The 21,162-nt window shown below is 34.6% G+C and overlaps 3 protein-coding genes and 1 long non-coding RNA gene across 4 annotated transcripts; 2 read left to right on the top strand and 2 right to left on the bottom strand.

The window, feature by feature from the left end:
- Window positions 1–64: 64 nt before the first annotated feature.
- On the top strand, window positions 65–20,812 carry LOC139781520 (uncharacterized). Its single transcript, XM_071720365.1, has 3 exons — window positions 65–301; window positions 2,567–2,726; window positions 20,697–20,812. The coding sequence occupies exons 1-3, from the start codon at window positions 71–73 to the stop codon at window positions 20,810–20,812; spliced, it is 507 nt and encodes a 168-aa protein (XP_071576466.1). The 5' UTR covers window positions 65–70.
- Window positions 5,309–7,404, bottom strand: LOC139781524 (uncharacterized). The gene is made up of 2 exons (XR_011720560.1): window positions 5,674–7,404; window positions 5,309–5,486 (listed from the first exon to the last, which is right to left on the bottom strand). It is a non-coding gene; the product is annotated as an uncharacterized lncRNA (long non-coding RNA).
- On the top strand, window positions 7,492–20,125 carry LOC139781530 (uncharacterized). The gene is made up of 3 exons (XM_071720375.1): window positions 7,492–8,027; window positions 8,097–8,193; window positions 19,970–20,125. The coding sequence occupies exons 1-3, from the start codon at window positions 7,492–7,494 to the stop codon at window positions 20,123–20,125; spliced, it is 789 nt and encodes a 262-aa protein (XP_071576476.1).
- On the bottom strand, window positions 9,729–14,930 carry LOC139781522 (uncharacterized). Its single transcript, XM_071720373.1, has 3 exons — window positions 14,515–14,930; window positions 13,963–14,045; window positions 9,729–13,888 (listed from the first exon to the last, which is right to left on the bottom strand). The coding sequence occupies exon 3, from the start codon at window positions 12,430–12,432 to the stop codon at window positions 10,288–10,290; it is 2,145 nt and encodes a 714-aa protein (XP_071576474.1). The 5' UTR covers window positions 12,433–13,888; window positions 13,963–14,045; window positions 14,515–14,930; the 3' UTR covers window positions 9,729–10,287.
- Window positions 20,813–21,162: the final 350 nt, after the last annotated feature.

Genomic DNA, 21,162 nt, shown 5'->3' with positions numbered 1-21,162 from the left:
ATAATAAACATTTTTCATAACTTTGCAAGTTTTATATTTTACAAATTTTTCAATAGAATTCGAGAAACAGATGGTCAGGGATTTGACAATGATCAAATTTGATATCCGAACAATTCTGGAAATGGTGACAAAATTAAGCCAGACCTGGATTGAGAAAAATACAGAAACCAATCCTGAGATATCGAGGGACGAACAAAAGCCGGAAGAAAATATTTTGCCAAACTTTCCTTTACAAAATTGGAAAAATTTCCTTGACTTGGAAGATTTATTACAAAATAAAGACACCGCACGAGCACAACTTGTAAGTCTGACTACGTATTATCATTTATACGTAAATGTGGTAAATGTAAATATATTAACATCTATATGAAGATGTTAATATATTTACTACAATTACATAGTCAATATGATAAATAAAAGTTACTACTATAATAAGTAATACATTTTGTTTTGCCCTTCTTTATAAATCTCTACCACCCCTATTAATAGTTAAATCAAATCTTAAGTTGATATCTTATAATAGTGAACGAAAAGAGCTGGTAGTATAATAAAATTACGAGAATTTTAAAGCTTGAAAGCTTTTAATTTAAGATGATGTTTTAATAATTTTAGCTTCCTCATAGAGGAAGCTTTGTTTTTGTAAATTCGTATATGAACTTTTGATTGCGTATAAAGTTAGCTCTAATCAACAAAATTTAAAAGAATTATATATAAAATAGGGGTAGAAGAAACCAAAGAAAAGATTGTTTTTTGAGTTTTTTATGTCAATATGTTCAGTGTTCTAAAACGTCGAAATATTGCATTAAAAAAATGTCTGTCTGTATGTATGTATGTATGTATGTATGTGCCAAATTTACTGAAATTTCTATAACTCCAGAACTAATGAACCAAATCTTAAAAAAATATATATGAAATAGGGGTAGAAAAGACTGAAGAATATAAGGTTAAAATTTTAAAATATTGGCAATTTTTCTAATTCTACTGTATTCTTTAGTCTGTTCTATCCCTATTTCATATATAATTCGTTAAGATTTGGTTGATTAGTTCTTGAAATACAAACGTCTGAAATTTTGGGGAATCTGTACAAAAGAAACAATACGTATGTTTAAAGTAGAAACTTGCACATTGCTTTCTCATAGTTTTTAAGTGTGCAAGTAAAAACTTGCACATTGCTTCCTCATAGTTTTTAAGTGTGCAAGAAGAAACCTGTGTATTGCTTCCTTAGTTTTTAAGTGTGCAAGTAGAAACCTTCGCTCACAAAGCTTCCTCTATAAGGAAACCTAAACAAATAAATACTAATAATTATACATCAAATAAAATACAAGCTTCCTCATACAGGAGCTTTGTGAGCGAAGGTTTCTACTTGCACACTAAAAACTATAAAAAAGCAATGTGCAGGTTTCTACTTGCTTACTTAAAAACTATGAGGAAGCAATGTGCAAGTTTCTACTTGCACACTTTTTAAATATTCTTACATTATTTATTACGATATCTGTACTTGAGTGCTGGTCGATATTAGGGTCGGTACGTTTCTTTTTTTAAATTAGTGAAGTACCGCCCTTAGACTTGGAATACTTTTTTAATTGTTTAAAACAAACATTTGATATAAATATCTTTATATAAAATTACACATATAATATACAATATAATAAAGCTTGTTTACTATATTATACATATATTATGTGTAATTTTATATTAAGACATTTATGTACAATGTTTGTTTAAAACAATTAAAAAAGTATTCCATGTCTAACAAAAATGGAAAAGTTGCACAATGAAATAATAGCAAACGCCGAACTCCGACGGGCCTTTATTTAAGCGAAATTATAAATATCGAAATTATCGATAATAACATTTCTTTCAATAAGTCTCAAAATAGTCGTGAATACAAAAAATAAAAGTAGAAACCTGCACATTGCTTCCTTATAGTTTTTAAGTATGCAAGTAGAAACTTGCACATTGCTTCCTCATAATTCTTAAGTGTGCAAGTAGAAGTAATTATTAGTATTTTTTTTGGCTTCCTCATAGAGGAAGTAAACTAAGTTGTTTCTTTTTTTAACAAAAATCGGTAATCCCTTTATTATTAACAATTTTTAATAATTCTATTATATTCTTCAGTCTTTTCTACCCCTATTTTATATATATCTGGTTAAGATTTGGTTGATTAGTTCTGGAGTTATAGAAATTTCGGTAAATTTGGCACAGACATACACACACACATACATACATACCGACATTTTTTTTAAGGCGATATTTCGACGTTTTACAACAATATGAACATATTGGCAGAAAAAACTAAAAAACCAATCTTTTCTTTGGTTTCTTCTACCCCTATTTCATATATAATTTTTTTAAATTTGGTTGACTAGATCCAACTTTATACGCAATCAAAGGTTCATATACGAATTTACGAAAACAAAGCTTCCTCTATGAGGAAGCAAAACTAACGATTTTCCCACTATACTCTCCATCATTTCAATCTTAACCCCTATTTTTGATTTACTCTAATATACATATTGTAAACACCATAAGTCAATCTGTCATTTTATTTTTTTTCTTTTGAAAGGAAAATAAACTTTATAACCGCGGAGGAAAAGTTCCGGCTGAATTAATACGGCGCATGCTGGTGTATGTTTTTACTCCTCATTTGTCTCTTCAAATTTCATGGTTGGGACGGAAGAAGAATCAGAGATTGGAAGGAACTCATTTTGCTCGCATATTATTTGGTAAATATATCTTTCTAAAATGGAATGTTACCCAATGAAAACAGCCTAAACAGTCAAAATGATGTCTATATAACGTAAAAACCGTCGTTTATTATCATTTTCTCTGTTCTATTTAAGGATCAATTATGTACTTTACAACTTAGTAAAAATTACAAAAGTGAGCGAATTTACTAGAATATTTATAATTTCATTGGTTAATACCTGGTGTTAACCAATAAAATACACAATTGATCCTCTGGAATACAAAATTTGGTATCATTTAAGCATAACATTTTAATTTATCGATTAATTATTATATATATCTATATATATAAACATATATATATATTTTATATATATACCCAGTAAACAATTTGTCAGCAAATTGTAACCAAATTGACACCAAATACGCGCAAAACTTGTCGACAAATTCGGTGCGATCTGTGTCTGCAATACGCTTGTGTTTTGCTAGCAAAGCTTGTGTACATGACTTGACACCAAATTGACGCCAAATATCGAGCAAAACAGGGCAGCAAAAGTTCAACGGCAAATTTGCGCCATATTGTGAACAAGGCTTGCCAACAAAAGCTCGACAGCAAATTTGTGCCAAATTGCGAGCAAACCTTGACGAAAGAACTTGACGCCAAATTGACACCAAATACCGAGCAAATCTTGATGACACAGCTTGACGCCAAATTGCAGCAAGCCTTGTTACGTAGCCATTAATAAATACTAAAATATTTTTTTTTTTAGGAAAAATTAAAAGCATTAAATTATAAAAAAGCATATAATTTGTTATTGATTTACAATAAATTATTTTATACATATGTTACATATGTTAAAAGAAATCTTTATATTTATAAAACATTATAAGACATTTATAAAATCTAACGGTGGCAATAAAGTAATTAATTATATATTAATTACAGTAAATGTTATACAATGTGAATTTACTGACATATGCAAACATTTAACTTTGTCAACAGCACATACAATATTTGTAAACACTCGAGAATCTTATATAATGCCTGGAACACATACTCCGTGCGCAGATAATGCATTGGCCGGTATAAGAAGGATTTATAGAATCTTACTGAAAACACGAGTATAATTTCTATGAAAATGCATCTAAAACAATATTCTTATAAGCCTAATACTACTAACTTTCCTTTCTTTAATCATACAATAATAACTACCGTGCATATTTAAACAACTAGTTCAAACTTGAAACACGATTTATTATTTGCAAGAATGCAAAATTGAAATAAACAAATGTTCACAATGTGCATAGTTCGTCGATTACGATGGAATAATGCAGTAGGGGAGACCGGGGCTAAAAGGTCAACGGGGTTGAAGCGTCAAATCAAATATCTCGGAACCTGTATATTGTGTGAACTCGCTATTAACATTGTAAACGCTGCTTATGGTACCCATGTGACCAACGGAGTTTCGGCAGGTTACCTGCCGTATTATGATTTTTACGAGGGCAAACGTGTTTTCGGAAGGTGAAAGTTACATTTTCTGCGCGTGGAAATTTTGTAATATCTGCAATAATATTTGCTCTCCAAATCTCGAGGTACGTGATTATAAAGAGTAATGCATGCTGAACACGAATCCAGTGTAGTTTTTTCATTATCGTTGATGTTTAATATTTCGTGGGCGATCAGACCTGAAATTTGTGTTTGGGGCTAATCGGTCAGTAAGCAGTCCAGATGCATTTCCGGGCATTTCCAGGCTCACTGCATATGGAATATGGATGAGACGGGAATTACAACCGTTCAGACACCGAATAGAGTCATCGGACGTCGAGGAGTGAAACAAGTCGGGCGAGTGACTTCTGCGGAAAGAGGAACCCTCGTAACTATTTTTTAATAATGTTTCGCATAAAAATTTTAAATAAATTTTTATATTTTTCTCTTAAAAAACAATTATTAAAATGTGTCCTATCATTTTTCAGGATTAGATGTACGTATATGTATTGAAAATGCAGTGTGACGTTTAAACCCCGGCATTTTTGAGATTTCAATTTTTCCACCGTTTTTGCTCTATACCGGTTAAACAAAGCGACGTAGACAAAAATTTCCTATATAAATTTTGTAGCTAAAGGTTCACTCTTTACAGTGGTATACCACATTTAACTAAAATTATTTATTTTGTTGTTAAAAATCGGCACCGAAAAAAAACTGACCTTTTAGCCCCGGTCTCCCCTACTGTTGTCAGAAAGAAATAACAAAAGAATAATATACATCATTTAGGTGCAAGCAACCGAAGTGAATTTTGTAGTGTTTGATGTAATAGAAATTAATATACAGCAGAAAAAAACTGTTCAAACAAAACTTTTAAACCGTTTAAACAAAACTTTTAAACTATTCAAACAAAACTTTAAACTTTTACAGATAAAAAAATACACGATATTTCATCAACAGTTCCAAGATTATTTTGAAAAATATTTTAATCAAAGAAAGAATATGTAAAATTTTTAATATTGCAAGAATATAATAGTTATAAAACTAAAGCATTTCCCTTGTATTTTAAATTGTTTTAAATTGTTTCTATTTCAAACTAATATTACAATTTTGCCTTAATCAGATTCAAACGGCAAGTAGAATGAAACATTTTATTACATAATATTACATATTCTTTATACTCTTATAACTCTTCTTTATAACTCTTATTTTCACGAAACATTTCGAATATTTTTTATTCTCATCACTATTCTCGCAGTTTTCAGAATTATCATCGTTGTCATCTGAATGAGCCTCGTTATTGTTGCCGGTGTGTCTGTTAATGTTAAATATATCTCTATAATTATCGTTATTTTCGAAATCAAAGTGTTCAGAGTACTCAAAATGATCAGAATTATTAGAAAATTCAGAATGGTGAGAAAGTTCAGAATGATGAAAAAGTTAAGAATAATGAGAAAGTTCAGATTCTTTTTGATTATGAAGAAAATCTGGTATTACGGAACTTTGGCTTTTAACGGAAGCATGTGCTTGCTGAATATGCGACTGATCGAATTCAATTAAAGAATCTGTTGAATTGAGTTCTTCTACAACTTCAACATTCACTTTCTGCCTTTTAACTTTCTTAGAAAGCTTATGAAACGGTGTTTTTTGGCATGTTCTAAAATAAACTGCAAATAAATTTAAATGTTATGTTTACATAAAATACATAGATTTCAAAATATATACTATCTTTACTCTTTAAAAACATTTATTTTTTCAGATTTTCTACTGCACAATTACTATAACAAATGGAATGTTAATGGAAAAAAATATAACTAAATTAATTAAACTAACAGTACAAAATAAACTTATAGGATGGAAGGCTGGCTGATTTTCTCGAGTTATAAAAAGGTCATCAATTTAAATTTAAAAACAAAATCTCGTTTAATTAAACAAATTTTAAATACAATTAACGTTTTACGTTTCGACTTTATATACTTAGTCTTCTTCAGAAACCTGATACATAAGAGATAATACATAAAAAATAATTAAAAAATAAAAAGAAATAAAATTGCTACAGATAAAAAGGATAGAGAACAAAGCCGCATACTTTGGACTGACTTGCCAGAAATGTAGCTAAGATCTACACTATGACATAGTATAGACCTTAGCCACAATTAATGTATATACGAGTTGTCAAAAATAGAATGAAATAAGTCAAGTAATAAAATTGTTACTATTATCTATACTGTTGTTATTATTATCAAACGATATTATTTATTATTTGACAGTGTAAAATTGTAATGCATATATTAAAATTACATTAGGGCTAGAATATAAACCAGACCCACAAGAATGAGAGCAATTCCAAGATCTCAAGACGAGAATTAACCAGATCTTACAAGGCGGAATTAAGGAGTCTGGATTACTGATTGAAATCAAAGTAAGAAAAGAAAAGAAAAAAAAGAAAAGAAAAGAGAGGGGGGCCTCTGCTTTTGTCTACGAGATCAATTCTAGGGCTAGAATATAAACCAGAGCCACAAGAATGAGAGCAATTCCAGATCTTAAGACGAGAATTAACCTTGCAGAGCCCCTTGTACTACCACGATCAATGTCGATCTTCCAATATGGCGTCCCAAATGAGAATATCGGAAGGGCCCTGCTCGCTGGACCGGACTCCTCGCCTCAATCCTCCCTCAAGCTCTCCTTTTCCTGGCGGTGAGCTCTCTTTGGGAAGTCGAATCTCGCTCGGTTGGTCTCCAGAATACGTGCCGCTTAGCTCAATCAGTTACGAAAGAAGGAAAACGTACTCGTCTCGTCCGAAGAAACGCAGCAAGAGCGGCCATGACACTGAACAAGAGCGAGGAAGGAGGTGGGGGCGCGTTGAAAGTGGCGACTCACGTGTCGCGCCATCTGAATGAAACGCCCTAAACATCGCTTGGTATTTGGCGTCAATTTGTTCTTAAGTTTTGTTACCAAAATTTGCTCAATATTTGGCATCAATTTGGCGTTAGGTTTAGTCAACAAACTTTAACAGCAATTTGGTGCCAATTTGTTATCAGGTACTACTAAGCTTTGCTCGATATTTGGTATCAATTTGGCGTCAATTGTGTACGCATGTTTTAATACGTATTTGCTAGCAGTTTGTCGACAACATTTGATAAAACAAATTTTGATGCAAATTTGTACCATTTCTGAAACCAAAATTTGTAGCAAGTATTTGGCATTATTTGTTCGAACAGATTTGGCTATCTGGGTATATGTGTTTTTGTGTGTGATTTTGTAACCATTTTTTATTCTAAATGACAGTTAATACACCTTGTACGAAAACAAAGGAAGCGATGTCACAATACTTGAACGCTAATGTGCAAGAAAGCAATAGTATCCCATTATTGGAATTAGATACATTAGATATGGAATTAGATACAAGTCCTATTAATTTTAATTCCGATACAAAAATTGGTTCATCACATGCAAATAAATATTTGCACAAAAATAATCAGCCAAACAGTCCTTCGATGTTGGCTATAACACCACATCGAAGGAAGAGACGGAAACAATCTCGAAATGCAACTGTTACTGAAAATAGTGGAATTTCCGATGAAGATGAAGTGATAGAAGCCAGTCCTACGCAAAGAAGTGTTGCGTCAAAAGTCAGACAGTTCTTAGAACTCAAAAGGAACATTGCTAAAAAGCGTATAGATTTTGGATCATGTCCTTCGCCTAAACATACTGTTAATACATTGAAAGATAAAGTTAACATAAGTCATCTACCTGTAGAACAAACTGCAAATAGAAATAAAATAAATAATTTTAATTTGGATGACACAGAAAACAAGCCACCTGAAAAAAAGATGTTAGTGGATAACTGTAATGCGTAAATATCATTTAATAATTATGGTAATGTAAGTTGCTTTTATATATTCAATGAAAACATTATTTACAGATGCTCAAAAAGAAAGAACGTTTCAGAGCAGGTTAACATGCGATGTAAAAGTGACAGAGCAAAGTTAAAAAGCTGGGATTGCTGGGAATGCAGAGAAGTAATGCAATATTATAGTTATATGAGATATGAATAAATAAAAAAATATAAATAAATATATATATAAATAAATATAAATATAACTATAAATATAAATAAATAAATATACATATTTTTCTCATAAATCATCCCAGCTAACCATTTGCTTGCAAATTGTCGACAACCGGGCAACAAATTCCTGCCAAATCAGGCTGCCAAATCCAGGACCTACTGTGTCCTCGAGTGCGCCCAAATTGCAAGTAAAAGTTGCAATCAGATCATGACGTCAAATAGGGTGCAACATCAGAGCAGATCTGTCACTAGCAGTGCGACGACAGATTGACGCAACAAACTGAAAGCAGGTTTGTCAACCGTACACCGACAACAGATTTGCGCCAAATATTCAGCAGATCTGTCTGCAGAAATGACGGCAGATTGGTGCCAAATATTCAGCAGATCTGTCTGCAGAAGCGACGGCAGATTGGCGCCAAATACCCAGCAGATCTGTCTGCAGAAATGACGGCAGATTGGTGCCAAATATTCAGCAGATCTGTCTGCAGAAGCGACGGCAGATTGGCGCCAAATACCCAGCAGATCTGTCTACAGAAGCGACGGCAGACTGACGCGAAATATTCAGCAGATCTGTCTGCAAATTGACGGCAGATCTGTCGAACCTGAGGTCCGTATTTCACAGTCGTGATTTCACCTGAGAATCAACTTGATCTATATATATATGTAAGCTTCAGCCAGTTTTTACACTGAGGTAACATGCTATATGCGACGTGTAGTTTCAATTATAGTTGAAGTGAGAAGCAGTGTCATTGCTTCTCACCTCAACTAATTGAAGATGCACGTCGCATGTAGCATGCTCAATGTGAAAACCGGCTGAAGCTTACATATAGATCAAGTTGATTCTCAGGTGAAATCACGACTGTGAAATACGGACCTCAGGTTCGACAGATCTGCCGTCAATTTGCAGACAGATCTGCTGAATATATATATTACATCTGCTCATTATATATTACATTTATAATATTATTACAAACTAACGTGTTACAGTTTGAAATATAATAAAATATAACATTATATTGTGAGGTACCCAGTGAGAAATGACCCATCGAATAGACGTCTAATTGATGTCAATCGACGTCAATTAGACGTCTATTCGATGGGTCATTTCTCACTGGATATATATTGTAAAATATAAAGGAAAAATGGTGATATAATTTTGTCGTATATGTAATTTATAACGTAAGGAATATTTACTAAGAAACAGGTGTGTGCGTGTTACAAATATCATTTATTACATAATTGAACTTAGAAATATTAAAGTTTTAATGAGGATAACAATTCCAGCGCAACAGAGTATTGTACTTCTGACTTTGACGAGAGTACAAGTATTACAATTCATTCATCACAATGCACAAGAATAAAATAATGTTGTCTGCTCTGTCTAAACATATAATACATACTGCATAATATATATATATATATATATATATATATATATATATATATATATTATATATATATTCTAATATATGTATACATAAAAAAACATTTAAAATGCGCACAAATGTTAAATTGCCGTTCTCCTAAAATGTAATATCGAAATTAATATACAGGGTGAGGCACTCGAAGTTTTACTAAATCAAAACACTGCAACTTTTAAAGGAATATATATTTTGGTCTTCAAGAAGCAAAATATAATTGAGAAATGAATATATTTTCCTGATTTAAAGCTATTGCTCGATGTGGCCACCTTTAGCTTTAATGACGGCGTTGAAAATGTTCCGCATTTTATTTCATCCGACTTGTTACCACCGTACTCCTGAGATATAAACCCGATGGACTAGTCTGTATGGGGAATTTTGGAAGCCAAGATATATATATATATATATATGCACCAAAAAATGCAAGACCATTGATGGGCTGAAGGCAGCTTTCCGCCGAGAATGGAAAGCTATTGCCTGACCCTGTATATACTCTTATACACAAATAATATTCTACTAAACATGTGCATATTAAAACATTGTAAGAATGAAACAATGCTTTGATATCAACTCATTATAGATCGCTCTCCGGGCGAACGAACATACGGAGGTGGCTACCTTGATTACAATACTTTATTATGCATTATAGCAACTACAATATAATATCGCGACGTGTCCGAAACTGTATTGACAGTACTACCATCACTATCACTTTCGTCTGTCATGCTACCCCAAAACGGCATCCTGTAACCTTTTGCACAGACTTCATTCAAAGTAATATGTGAAACATCGTCTGCTAACGCTGCACACTTGTATATCTGAAGATGTGATGATGATATGCCAACATTATAAAAATTATCAACCTCCAAAAACTTCTTGACATTTAAACGATAAGAGTTGCCGTCCTTGAAAATGTCTGAAATGATGCAAATACACCCATCTTTTAGGATGCAACAATTATCGCGCAAATTTGTACTAAATAAGAAATTATTAAATGCTATTTTGCGATATTGAATACGATTACCATTATTATACGGAATAAATACACGAACACATGTTTCGTCTTTATGACTTTCAGCACTTCCATGTGTTTGTAACTCTTTCATTCTATTAAACATTTGTTGAAGAGGTTGATTAGCCTTTCTGCAAAACTTTCTAAAAATTGACATGTTGCTTTCATAAGGGAAAGCTGAAAATGTATCTAAAGCGCCAAAACGTCTAACATCATCAGTCAAATGAAGAAGTCCGTGGACATTATAAGAATTAAATCTAGCACCATATAGATGTGGACAATGCAGAACAAATTTCTGAAGAGCACGTTCTGCGAAACATAAGTACTGTTCTCGTGGAGACGTGGACGCTAATATTCTTATAGCTGTATGTAAAAATAAGAAATGTTTATATACTATGTCATCTAATAAACCGTATAATATAGCTGGACCGGTATACAGCAGAAACTGACGTAGCTCCGTGGCTTTATATTTAGAATATAATTCGAGGGATCTGGGACGCCTTGCGAAGTCTGAAGGACAATACTCTTGTAGACTTTGTATTCTTGTATTTATAATTGTAATAATTCTTTTAGACAGTTTTGTCTCGCGTGAAAACTTTCCTTGTACCCACGCTTGAAACAGTTTCTTCATAACACCTATGTTCACTAGGTGCATAGATTCGAATGGTACCTGTGATACCATTCCCATGGGTAATAGTGAAAGTGGACTTATACCGTCTTTGTGGTGAGAGTCATCGACACGTCTGATATATTCATCATCCGTTCGAGGAGGATGGTTAATACCATTAAAGACAAAATGATTAGTATCAATACGTGTTCCTGATACTTTACATTTAGAACATGGATGCTCAGCCATATGGCCACGATGATGTAATATAAAGGCGCGAGCTGGCGCGTCTGCTATGAAACATCTAAGCCTTAATGGCACTCTTTGGCCAAGGAAATCTATTCCGCCCTTCGACATAATTCGTCGTACGTCTTCAACAAATTTTTCAAAAAATATATTGGGACTGTTTGGTTTGTGTGGATCTTTGTAAATACCCACAACTATTAGTGGTGCTTTTTCTACATTGACAATTCGACACTGAATAGGCCAAATATGAATGATACTTTGTTTGTCTAAATTACATCCATCTGTACTAAAATCTAAGACTACCTCGTTAACTGATGTACATAATATATCAGACAGACTATCAACAATTGCGATTTCCAAATCAAAATGCAAATATTCCCCTGGTGGTACTGTGTATATATCAAGACAACGGCGCGGTGTGTTGAGAAGTGTCCTAACGTCTTTCGGCAAATATGAGAAGCATGGATGTTTCCTTAGAAGAAACAACAATCTGTTTCCTTGGACATGTGTAATATTGTTATCAACGAAACAAGATGCCAACTGGTCACGAAACGATACTTCTTGCAAACAATGTGTATATGAAGAGACATCACTTTCATCGCTTTCGTCACATATATCATTAACATCGGACATAGACGAAGAAGACACATCAGTAGCCTCTTTTGTGTTGTCTATATTTTCACTGCAAGTCAAATTATTGAAAGTATTATTGGAAGCAATACTTTCTTGAGGTGCAATAGATGAGTTAAATGTATGCACATCATTCCTAGTACCGATAGTATGATTGGACGCACATAGTATACGAATATTGGTTCTGTATTCCGATCTAATCCTTCGTTTTTGTCGTTCAGACATTGTGTGCAGCGTCTTTCGACTAACTGAGGTTTTTAGATATCTTTCCATATTATTAAAAAAACTTATAAATACAATAGCAATAGATTACAGGTACAAATTTTGATCGTTGACTTGCAGGAACGCAAGTACAACCTAAAAACGTTTGTCTTTTGTACAAGGACGCTCGCTGGCTCTATCCTACGCGGGCTCTCCCGACTGGCCCACTCGCGTTTCTCTCTCGGAAGTTCCCCCCGTTTTTCGTTGTTTAAAAATTTCATTCCTCTATTTGTATTATGAGTGAGATCATAACGAGGGAAGAACGAGATAACCAGAGCTAGTTGCCCGTAGAATTGAAACTAGGTTGTAAGCTGTGCGAATGTCGCAACGAAATACGATTACGTAGCACGCAAGTATAGCGCGCAAGCGGAACAACGAGCTTAGACCATCGTTAAATCAGGCGAAAGTTTTCATTGAACTAATGTAAAACATTTTTATCGAGCGAGACACGATAAGCATCGGTTAGGTTAGGTTAGGTGAGGCTACGATTACTGAAGTTACTGAAGCGCTTGAAAGCGACTCTTCGCTGTACAAATAAGTCTAAATTAAATTTACGCAAAGTAGCAAATCCCTTCGAGCCTAGAGAGTCACTTTATAAAACTAGATGCGATTATTCTTCTCTTATAATAATCTCAATGCGAACCTAACTTCTGCGTAAAACGGCTCGTGTTATCGCCGGATTTAACGAAATTACGGACATCGGTAATGCGGCGGTAAATTGTCAAATTATGCTTCCTCGTGGCATCGATAAACGGACTAAAACTAAATGGCCGTTTAATCCTTTAAGCCCTAATACCGTCCATAGCGCAACGGCGCGAGAGATTTTGCTGCGACGTTATATAAAAGCTGAGTATATTAGAAATTTCTCATCTTAATTATTTAGCGTTTACGTTTGCGTTACGGGACAACGAGAATAATTCTGGGCTCGAAGGATTAAAGTGTCCTTATCGCAATTGGCCTAGCTTTGGTATGACATAAACGTGGATACTTAATACATCATGAGCTGAAATTAACACGATGGACTTCGTAAAGTAATGTCTGCGGGAATATAGTATTCTCCGGATGTATCGTAAGTTAATTATAATATTGTTTCTATAGTTTTAATCGCGTGTGTGTTCACGACAACTTTGCAAAACTGGGGAAAAATATATATATGTACGTCAACTATTTTCGTCATAAAATTAAACGATTGATTACATCCATTGACTGTATGGCGAAACGGATAATAATTATATTATTACGACATCTTCTACTACGTTGCAAGTACTATTTATCTTGATAATTATGAATGAAAGTGTCTTTCTCACCAAATCCACCAGAAAAAAAGTACCGCTCTGCCCCGCGAAGCGAGATATTAACACTTAAAGTTGACGACTATCTTGATTTCGTGGTACTGCTAACTGCTTCATCTGATGATGTTACATGCCGTATCGGCTTTCTTACATTTCTTTTCCATCGTTTGTTTGCTCTGAAAAAGATTAGATATATCGTCATTTAACAGGTAAAGCGTTTTCTATGTCCATTATGTATTTTGTTACATACATTATATATTATACGTTCGGAACATATCCGTACATGAAAATACCAGCAGTCAGTTGGAAGCAAAAATTTGATTCGTCCTGTATCTGAAACATAAAGAAAGTGAACGAGTTAAACAACCGTTTGCTCACGTTCGAAGAGCATTGTGCTTTTCTGTGTTCTCGCGATACAAAGAATCGTATGCACATTATTATTGCAGTATCATATTATGGTACGTATAACATTAATGTGGAAACTTGTGTTATTTCGAGATGGTCATTGCGACCATGTACATAAAGGCTGCGAATATTCCAATATTCACTGCAAGTACTGAAAATCTGTAGCATACGTGATGTAAACCATAGATTTTCAATACTCGCAGTGAATATCGGAATATTCGCAGCCTTTATGTGGATAGTCGCAATGACCATCTCGAAATAACATAAGTTTCCACATTAATGTTATACGTACCATAATATGATACTGCAATAATAATGTGGATACGATTCTTCGTTTGTATCGGGAGAACACTGAAAAGCACGGAACGCGACCAAAAAAGATAAATGCTAATCTAACCTGCGTGTTTCAGATATATGACGAGTTGTTTTCCTACATGGTAATGCCAGAGTTGCGGTAAGCGAGGGTGTGCACGCCGTGTTATGCCTCTCCGTGCGACGTCGACGTCGGGCCGTCAATGTCGACGAGTGTCGAACTTCGTGAAACTCTCGGAGAAACGGTAATCCCGGCGAGGGAATAACAATCGCTCCACGTTGCTCTCACGCCCCCCTCACGTGTACACCCACGTGTAATTATAAAGGAAAGTGGCTTTCTCACCAAATCGACCAAAAAAGTGTCGCTCTGCCCTGCGAAGCGAGATATTAACGCGCAGTTATAAAGTTGACGAGACGTAGCGACTGGTAGTGAGCGACTGGTAGCGACCACGAATGGGCACGTTCAGCAGACACAACTGTTGAGTTCGTCAACACATTGCGTTGATTAGTTGGTTCTAAAAGTAAAAGCCAATCACGTTCGACTGCTACTGAGCGGCTTGGTCTGCTAAACGCGACCAATGGCACGAATATGCCTCGCTGCCTGTGCTGCCACATGCGAGTGTGCGCCAGTACGGAGCATGCGCATGTGACCGCGAGGCATATTCGTATTTTGTGGTCGCTACCAGTCGCTACGTCTCGTCAACTTTATAACTGTTAATATATCTCGCTTCGCGGGGCAGAGCGACACTTTTTTTTGGTCGATTTGGTGAGAAAGCCACTTTCCTTTATAATTACACGTGGAAATACACGTGGGAGGCGTGGGAGCAACGTGGAGCGATTAGTTATTCCCTCGCCGGAATTACCGTTTCTCCGAGAGTTTCACGAAGTTCGACACTCGTTGACATTGACGGCTCGACGACGTCGACGTCGCACGGAGAGGCATAACACGGCGTGCACACCCTCGCTTACCGCAGCTCTGGCATTTCCATGTAGGAAAACGACTCGTCACATATCTGAAACACACAGGTTAGATTAGCATTTATCTTTTTTGGCTGCGTTCCGATATTCACTGCAAGTACTGAAAATCTATAACATACGTGATGTAAACTATAATATATAGATTTTCAGTACTCGCAGTGAATATTTGCAGCCTTTATGTACATGGTCGCAGACCATCTCGAAATAACACAAGTTTCCACAATTAATGTTATACGTACCATAATATGATACTGCAATAATAATGTGCATACGATTCTTCGTATCGCAGGAACACAGAAAAGCATAATGCTCTTCGAACGTGAGTAAACGGTTGTTTAACTTATTGTTCACTTTCTTTATGTTTCAAATACAGGACGAATCAAATTTTTGTTTTCAACTGACTGCTCATCATCGATAGTCGTCAACTTTATAACTGTTAATATCTCGCTTCGCGACATTTTTTTCTGCCAGCATGAGTAAGGACAATACTGCGTAAGTATAATCATGTCGCATAAAAAGTCTAATAGCACCATGATAACATAATTTGTCAAAAAATACAATTTTCATACAAACCAGTAGTTTGCATGCAATTTGCTGCCAGCATATTTCTTAATTTTGCTTACTTTTATATGTAATTATATATATATATATATATGTATATGTATAAAATTTATAATGTAACAAAATAAATAATGGGCATAGAAAACGCTTTACCTTAAATATATCTAATCTTTTGCAGGGCGAACAAACGATCGAAAAGAAATGTTGGAAAGCCGTTACGGTACGTAACATCGCCAGGTGAAACAACACCACGAAAACGCTTCAAGTCTCACAGAAAAGTGACAGACAATAATTCGAATATTGAGAGTGATATTATTGAACTGGGACATATTATGGATGAAGAGAGTAATTGCAGCACAGAGTATACTTCTGATTCGGACGACATTACAAATGAACATTTATCACAACGCAATGAGAAGATTGCCTCAACGCAATCAGAAGAAACCTTACAGTCTAATCCTGGACAATCCGCATCCAATAATTTAGTTCCTTCCTATCTGGAGAATCCTTATCAATATATACCTCACACGGTCGCAAATACTTCTTCGCAAGCATCGCTATTCACATCCAGTACATACTGTCGTACACCACAAAATACACCTCCCATATCACAAAACGTACCACATGCAACACCACAAAACATACCAAATCCAACATTACAAAACGTACCACATGCAACACCACAAAACATACCACATCCAACATTACAAAACGTACCACATGCAACACCACAAAACATACCACATCCAACATTACAAAACGTACCACATGCGACACCACAAAACATACCAAATTCAACATTACAAAACGTACCACATGCAACACCACAAAACATACCAAATCCAACATTACAAAACGTACCACATGCGACACCACAAAATACACCTCCCATATCACAAAACGTACCACATGCAACACCACAAAACATACCAAATCCAACATTACAAAACGTACCACATGCAACATCACAAAACATACTACATCCAATATTACACAACGTACCACATCAAACATCACAAAACGTACTACATCCAATATCACATACTCCACTTCCATCATCTTCTACAGTAATGTCACATAGACAAGAAAATACTTATATGCAATATGACCAAAATGTCAACTTCTGTCCACAACAAACCATCAATGTTCCTCCACCTTCTTCACCAAGTACTTCTCTGAATACCGACATCCGTTTTTCATTGCAGCCTATTTATTATAACAAGTTAGTAAAATTCAGATATAATTACAATAATTTATAATACTTTATAAAAATAAGTAGTTTCAATTAGTGTATTGTTCATTTGCAAATATACGAGGTGTGTTCAAAAAGTAACGGGAATAAATTTTTTTCTGCCGACGTGGCAACATTGCAGGCCTCCACGGCGCGGCGGCGGCCCGGCGTCCAAGGGGAAGCCCCACGAGTCACCAGTGTAAACCCAGCCACGATCAAGCGCATAAGCATTTCTCCGCGCCAGCACCCGTAAACGCAGCCCTTTTGCGCGGTCGAAATGGAGCAATCCAAGGAACATATCGCAATCAAAATGACGTCATTTTAACGTCATATTGACCAAATTCACATCATTTTTTGGTCAACATGATGTCAAAATGACGTAATTTTTTAATTGCAATGTGTTCCTTGAGGAGATGTTTTATCCGAAAAAACAACCAACATTAAATTTCTCATGAAACTCGGTAAAAGCTTTCGCCTGATTTAGCCCCTTGCGACTTTTTTTTTGTTCCCTAAAGTTAAAACAATTATGTGGGGTGAACATTTTGAAGATGTTAAGAGCATTAGAATATCTCGCTCCATTTCGACCGCGCAAAAAAACTGCGTTCACAAATACTGGCACAGAAAAATACGTATGTACTCGATTGTGACCAAATTTGCACTGATGACTCGTAAGGCTTCCCCTTAGACGCCAAATCACCATAGAAGCCTACAGTGTTGCCACGTCGGCAGAAAAAAATTTATTTCCGTTACTTTTTGAACACACCTCGTAAATATAATAATATTAAATAATATTTATATTTTCAGTCTAAGTGAAAGATTCGGCAATTTAGAGAACCAGATGCGGTAAGTGAGAACAATAAAAGAAAATAAATTAATTTATCATTATACATATGACAAGTAATATACACTGATATCTTTATATGTTTAATAATGATATGTTAACATTTGCAGAGAACTTTGTCATGTGGTACGAAACGCATTAAAAGACAAAAAAAAATTAAAGCGTCCACCGACAAAACCAATTGTTTTGCCAATTACATCTATAGAACAGATGGAGGCCTTCGATCACGTGGAAGAAGATATTTATTTGTCGGTGGTAAGTATTCGTAATATTTGTAATATATAATACATGTAATATAAAATTTCATTTTTATACGTGCTCCTACATAATGTATTTATATTGTTTCAAGGTACGTTACTTTGAATTCCTTGGTGGCTTTCACATTAAAGAGGTCGTAAGTACGTGCTTGAAAGAATCAATTGAAGATGCCTTGACGCCGCGTTTTACCTGGTGGGGTAATGAGCATCAAAAATCCTTTTCCCAAACCCGTCTTGTGCGAGCAATTTTTGGTATGTTTATTTTCGTTAAGGCATTTATAATTAATACTGTAGCGCTAGTTATGTATACATGTGCTATTTCATTAATAATGCTTTCTTTTCAGAAGCGGCATGTAATAATGTTCATTTTAAAGCACCTAGTCGATCAGAATTTCAAAAATACATGAGGGAGGCTCTACGAACAGCGAAAGAAAGAAACAGGAGCCGAAATCGGATGAAACGAATAATACCAACTGATCAGAACAATCGTGCTTATTGGAACGATAATGGAAGTAACGAAAACACTGAAAACACGGAATCCATTGATGAATCGATATAAGCGTTGTTTCATTCTTATGTTTTGAAATAAAATATTGTTCTCAAGAAGAGTATATATTATATATATATATATATACATTTTTTCTTTTTTTTTAAATTTCGATATTACATATGTAAGAACTGCAATTCAACATTTGTGTGCATTTTAAAGATATTTTTTATGTATACGTATATTAGAACATTATGTTCCTTTTCTTATGTGTACGTCTATTATGTTTTGTATGTAAAAGTATATATTTTTATTTCGATATTCAGTTTTGCCAAAGAATAGTTTATTGTCTATATACTTAAAAAAAAAGAAATATAATATACTTGACGTCGTGACGCTACCGCGTCACTTGATAATGTATAATACATTATATAGATTATCTCTCATGTTGAATGTTATACATTATAATAAATATATTCATGTAACAAAGTAATAAATGTTTGTGAGATATCCCTACTCTCCATATTTATAATATTATTTATAATATTATTGTATTTATGGGGTGGTCCTACTTTGCGTTACCAAATTATATCGCTCTGATGCGAGTTATACATTATTGCAGTCAGAGGAGCGGTCCACAAACGGTACAAGTCGCTATAGAAGTAGACCAGATTGTATAAATGTACATTTTTATCTTTAATGGGGTGTGAAGAATGGGGTGTAATTAAAATAGTGAACAGAGATATAAACTTTTTCCAACTATTTTTAGCATATTTGCTTACTTAATCATTTCTGTTGTAAATTAGGCGTTTTGACAGATCTGTTGCGTTTTTGGCGTCAATCTGTCGTCAACGTATTCTACACACCTGCTCGCTATTGACCGCCAATCTGATATGTATTATGATTAGCAGATACTGTTGCATTTCTGCGGGCAGTTTGCTGATAATGTTTGTGATAACAAAGCTGCTTAGTATCTGCCGACAATCTGTCGTCAACATTTGCTTGCTGTTTATCGCCAATTTGTTACATAGTCTGCCGACAGATGTTGGTGAATATCTGCTGGAATTCTGCTAACAATGTTTGCAAAGACAAAGTCTGTTTCTCATCTTCTGCCTTTTTGCAAACAGAATTTGTTGCCTACATCTGTCTCTACAGATATGGTTAGCTGGGATATTTAATTTTTAGTATTATAACAATTTGTCATTACCAAAAGAAGAATTACAAAAACGTAAGAATCAATGCTCGCGACATCGATACAAATATGAGCGACCAAATACACCAGAAGGTTTTTGGGATCCGGAATTTCCTGAGACATTATCAAGCACTTATAGGACAGAATAAAAGGTGAAATGTTTCGTCATTTGAATTTGATTCTTAAGGTTTCATTACGCCTGGTGGTAGAGAAACATCATAATATGATCATATAATAACATTATCATGATATACGTGTGCAATCCTTTGGTTAATGTATTAAGTATCCAAGTGATGGCTCGTAGCTCCATATTATTGTTTTTTTGAAATTATATTCATAATGTTAATTTATCTGTGAAACTGTTGTACCGTATGTAATATATTTTGTCTTTATTTTGCTTCTATTTAATATAATTTAATTTTAATTGTGCATATACATATATTCCTGTGACTGTCATCTTGACTGTCAAACAGACGTCAAAATGACAGTCAAAATTACAATCATGGTATGGGACGTAATGCAGTCATATTGCCATTATTTTGATATCATATTTGCACTCATTTTGACATCATACTTCTCATTAATTTGATGGCACTTTGACATTATTTTGACTAGGTTGTTTTCACTGGGTATACATATAGAATTTTAGAATTTTGTAATAAGTAAAAAAATTAGTTTTTTTACAAATAAGTATAAAATGTTTTAATTTGTCACTTACAGATGCTGTGAAAAAGCGGTACAAAAATATTGATGATCGTGTCATTGAAAGTACAATAATTGATTGGTTCCGGCGAGCATCGGATAGGATTCCGAAGATTCGCGATGAGGCGAAATAACTTCTATCGAAGTTAATCTATGTACGATTTTCTATCTCGTACGAACCGCTGTGGTTCAAGAAGAAGCAAGATCCGTACACGGACAGCCGTTGTTTCGTTTATAATGGCGAATATTGGGATCACAAGAGCAGAGGTGACTGGTCGCGATGTCCAAACATATTTTAGTTTGTTATATAGATAGATTCCATTGTGTGATGTGACTTTGTCATATACACATGCAGTGTGCAGAGAAATTTTGGATCGTTCAAAAGTGACGGTAGCCGAGATTAGAAGTCGCGACCGTTCGCGGTCGAGACTTTAAATGCTTATGAAATAACGTTGACGTGATAATGGGGTTGTTATGGGATATG

The sequence above is a fragment of the Temnothorax nylanderi genome, unplaced genomic scaffold (assembly GCF_030848795.1).
Source record: "Temnothorax nylanderi isolate EJ_2023f unplaced genomic scaffold, tnyl_v1.0 TNYL_tig0343_pilon, whole genome shotgun sequence".
Classification (NCBI taxonomy): domain Eukaryota; kingdom Metazoa; phylum Arthropoda; class Insecta; order Hymenoptera; family Formicidae; genus Temnothorax; species Temnothorax nylanderi.
Note: the sequence above shows the minus strand (reverse complement) of the source record. Positions and strands in the feature narration are given on the sequence as shown.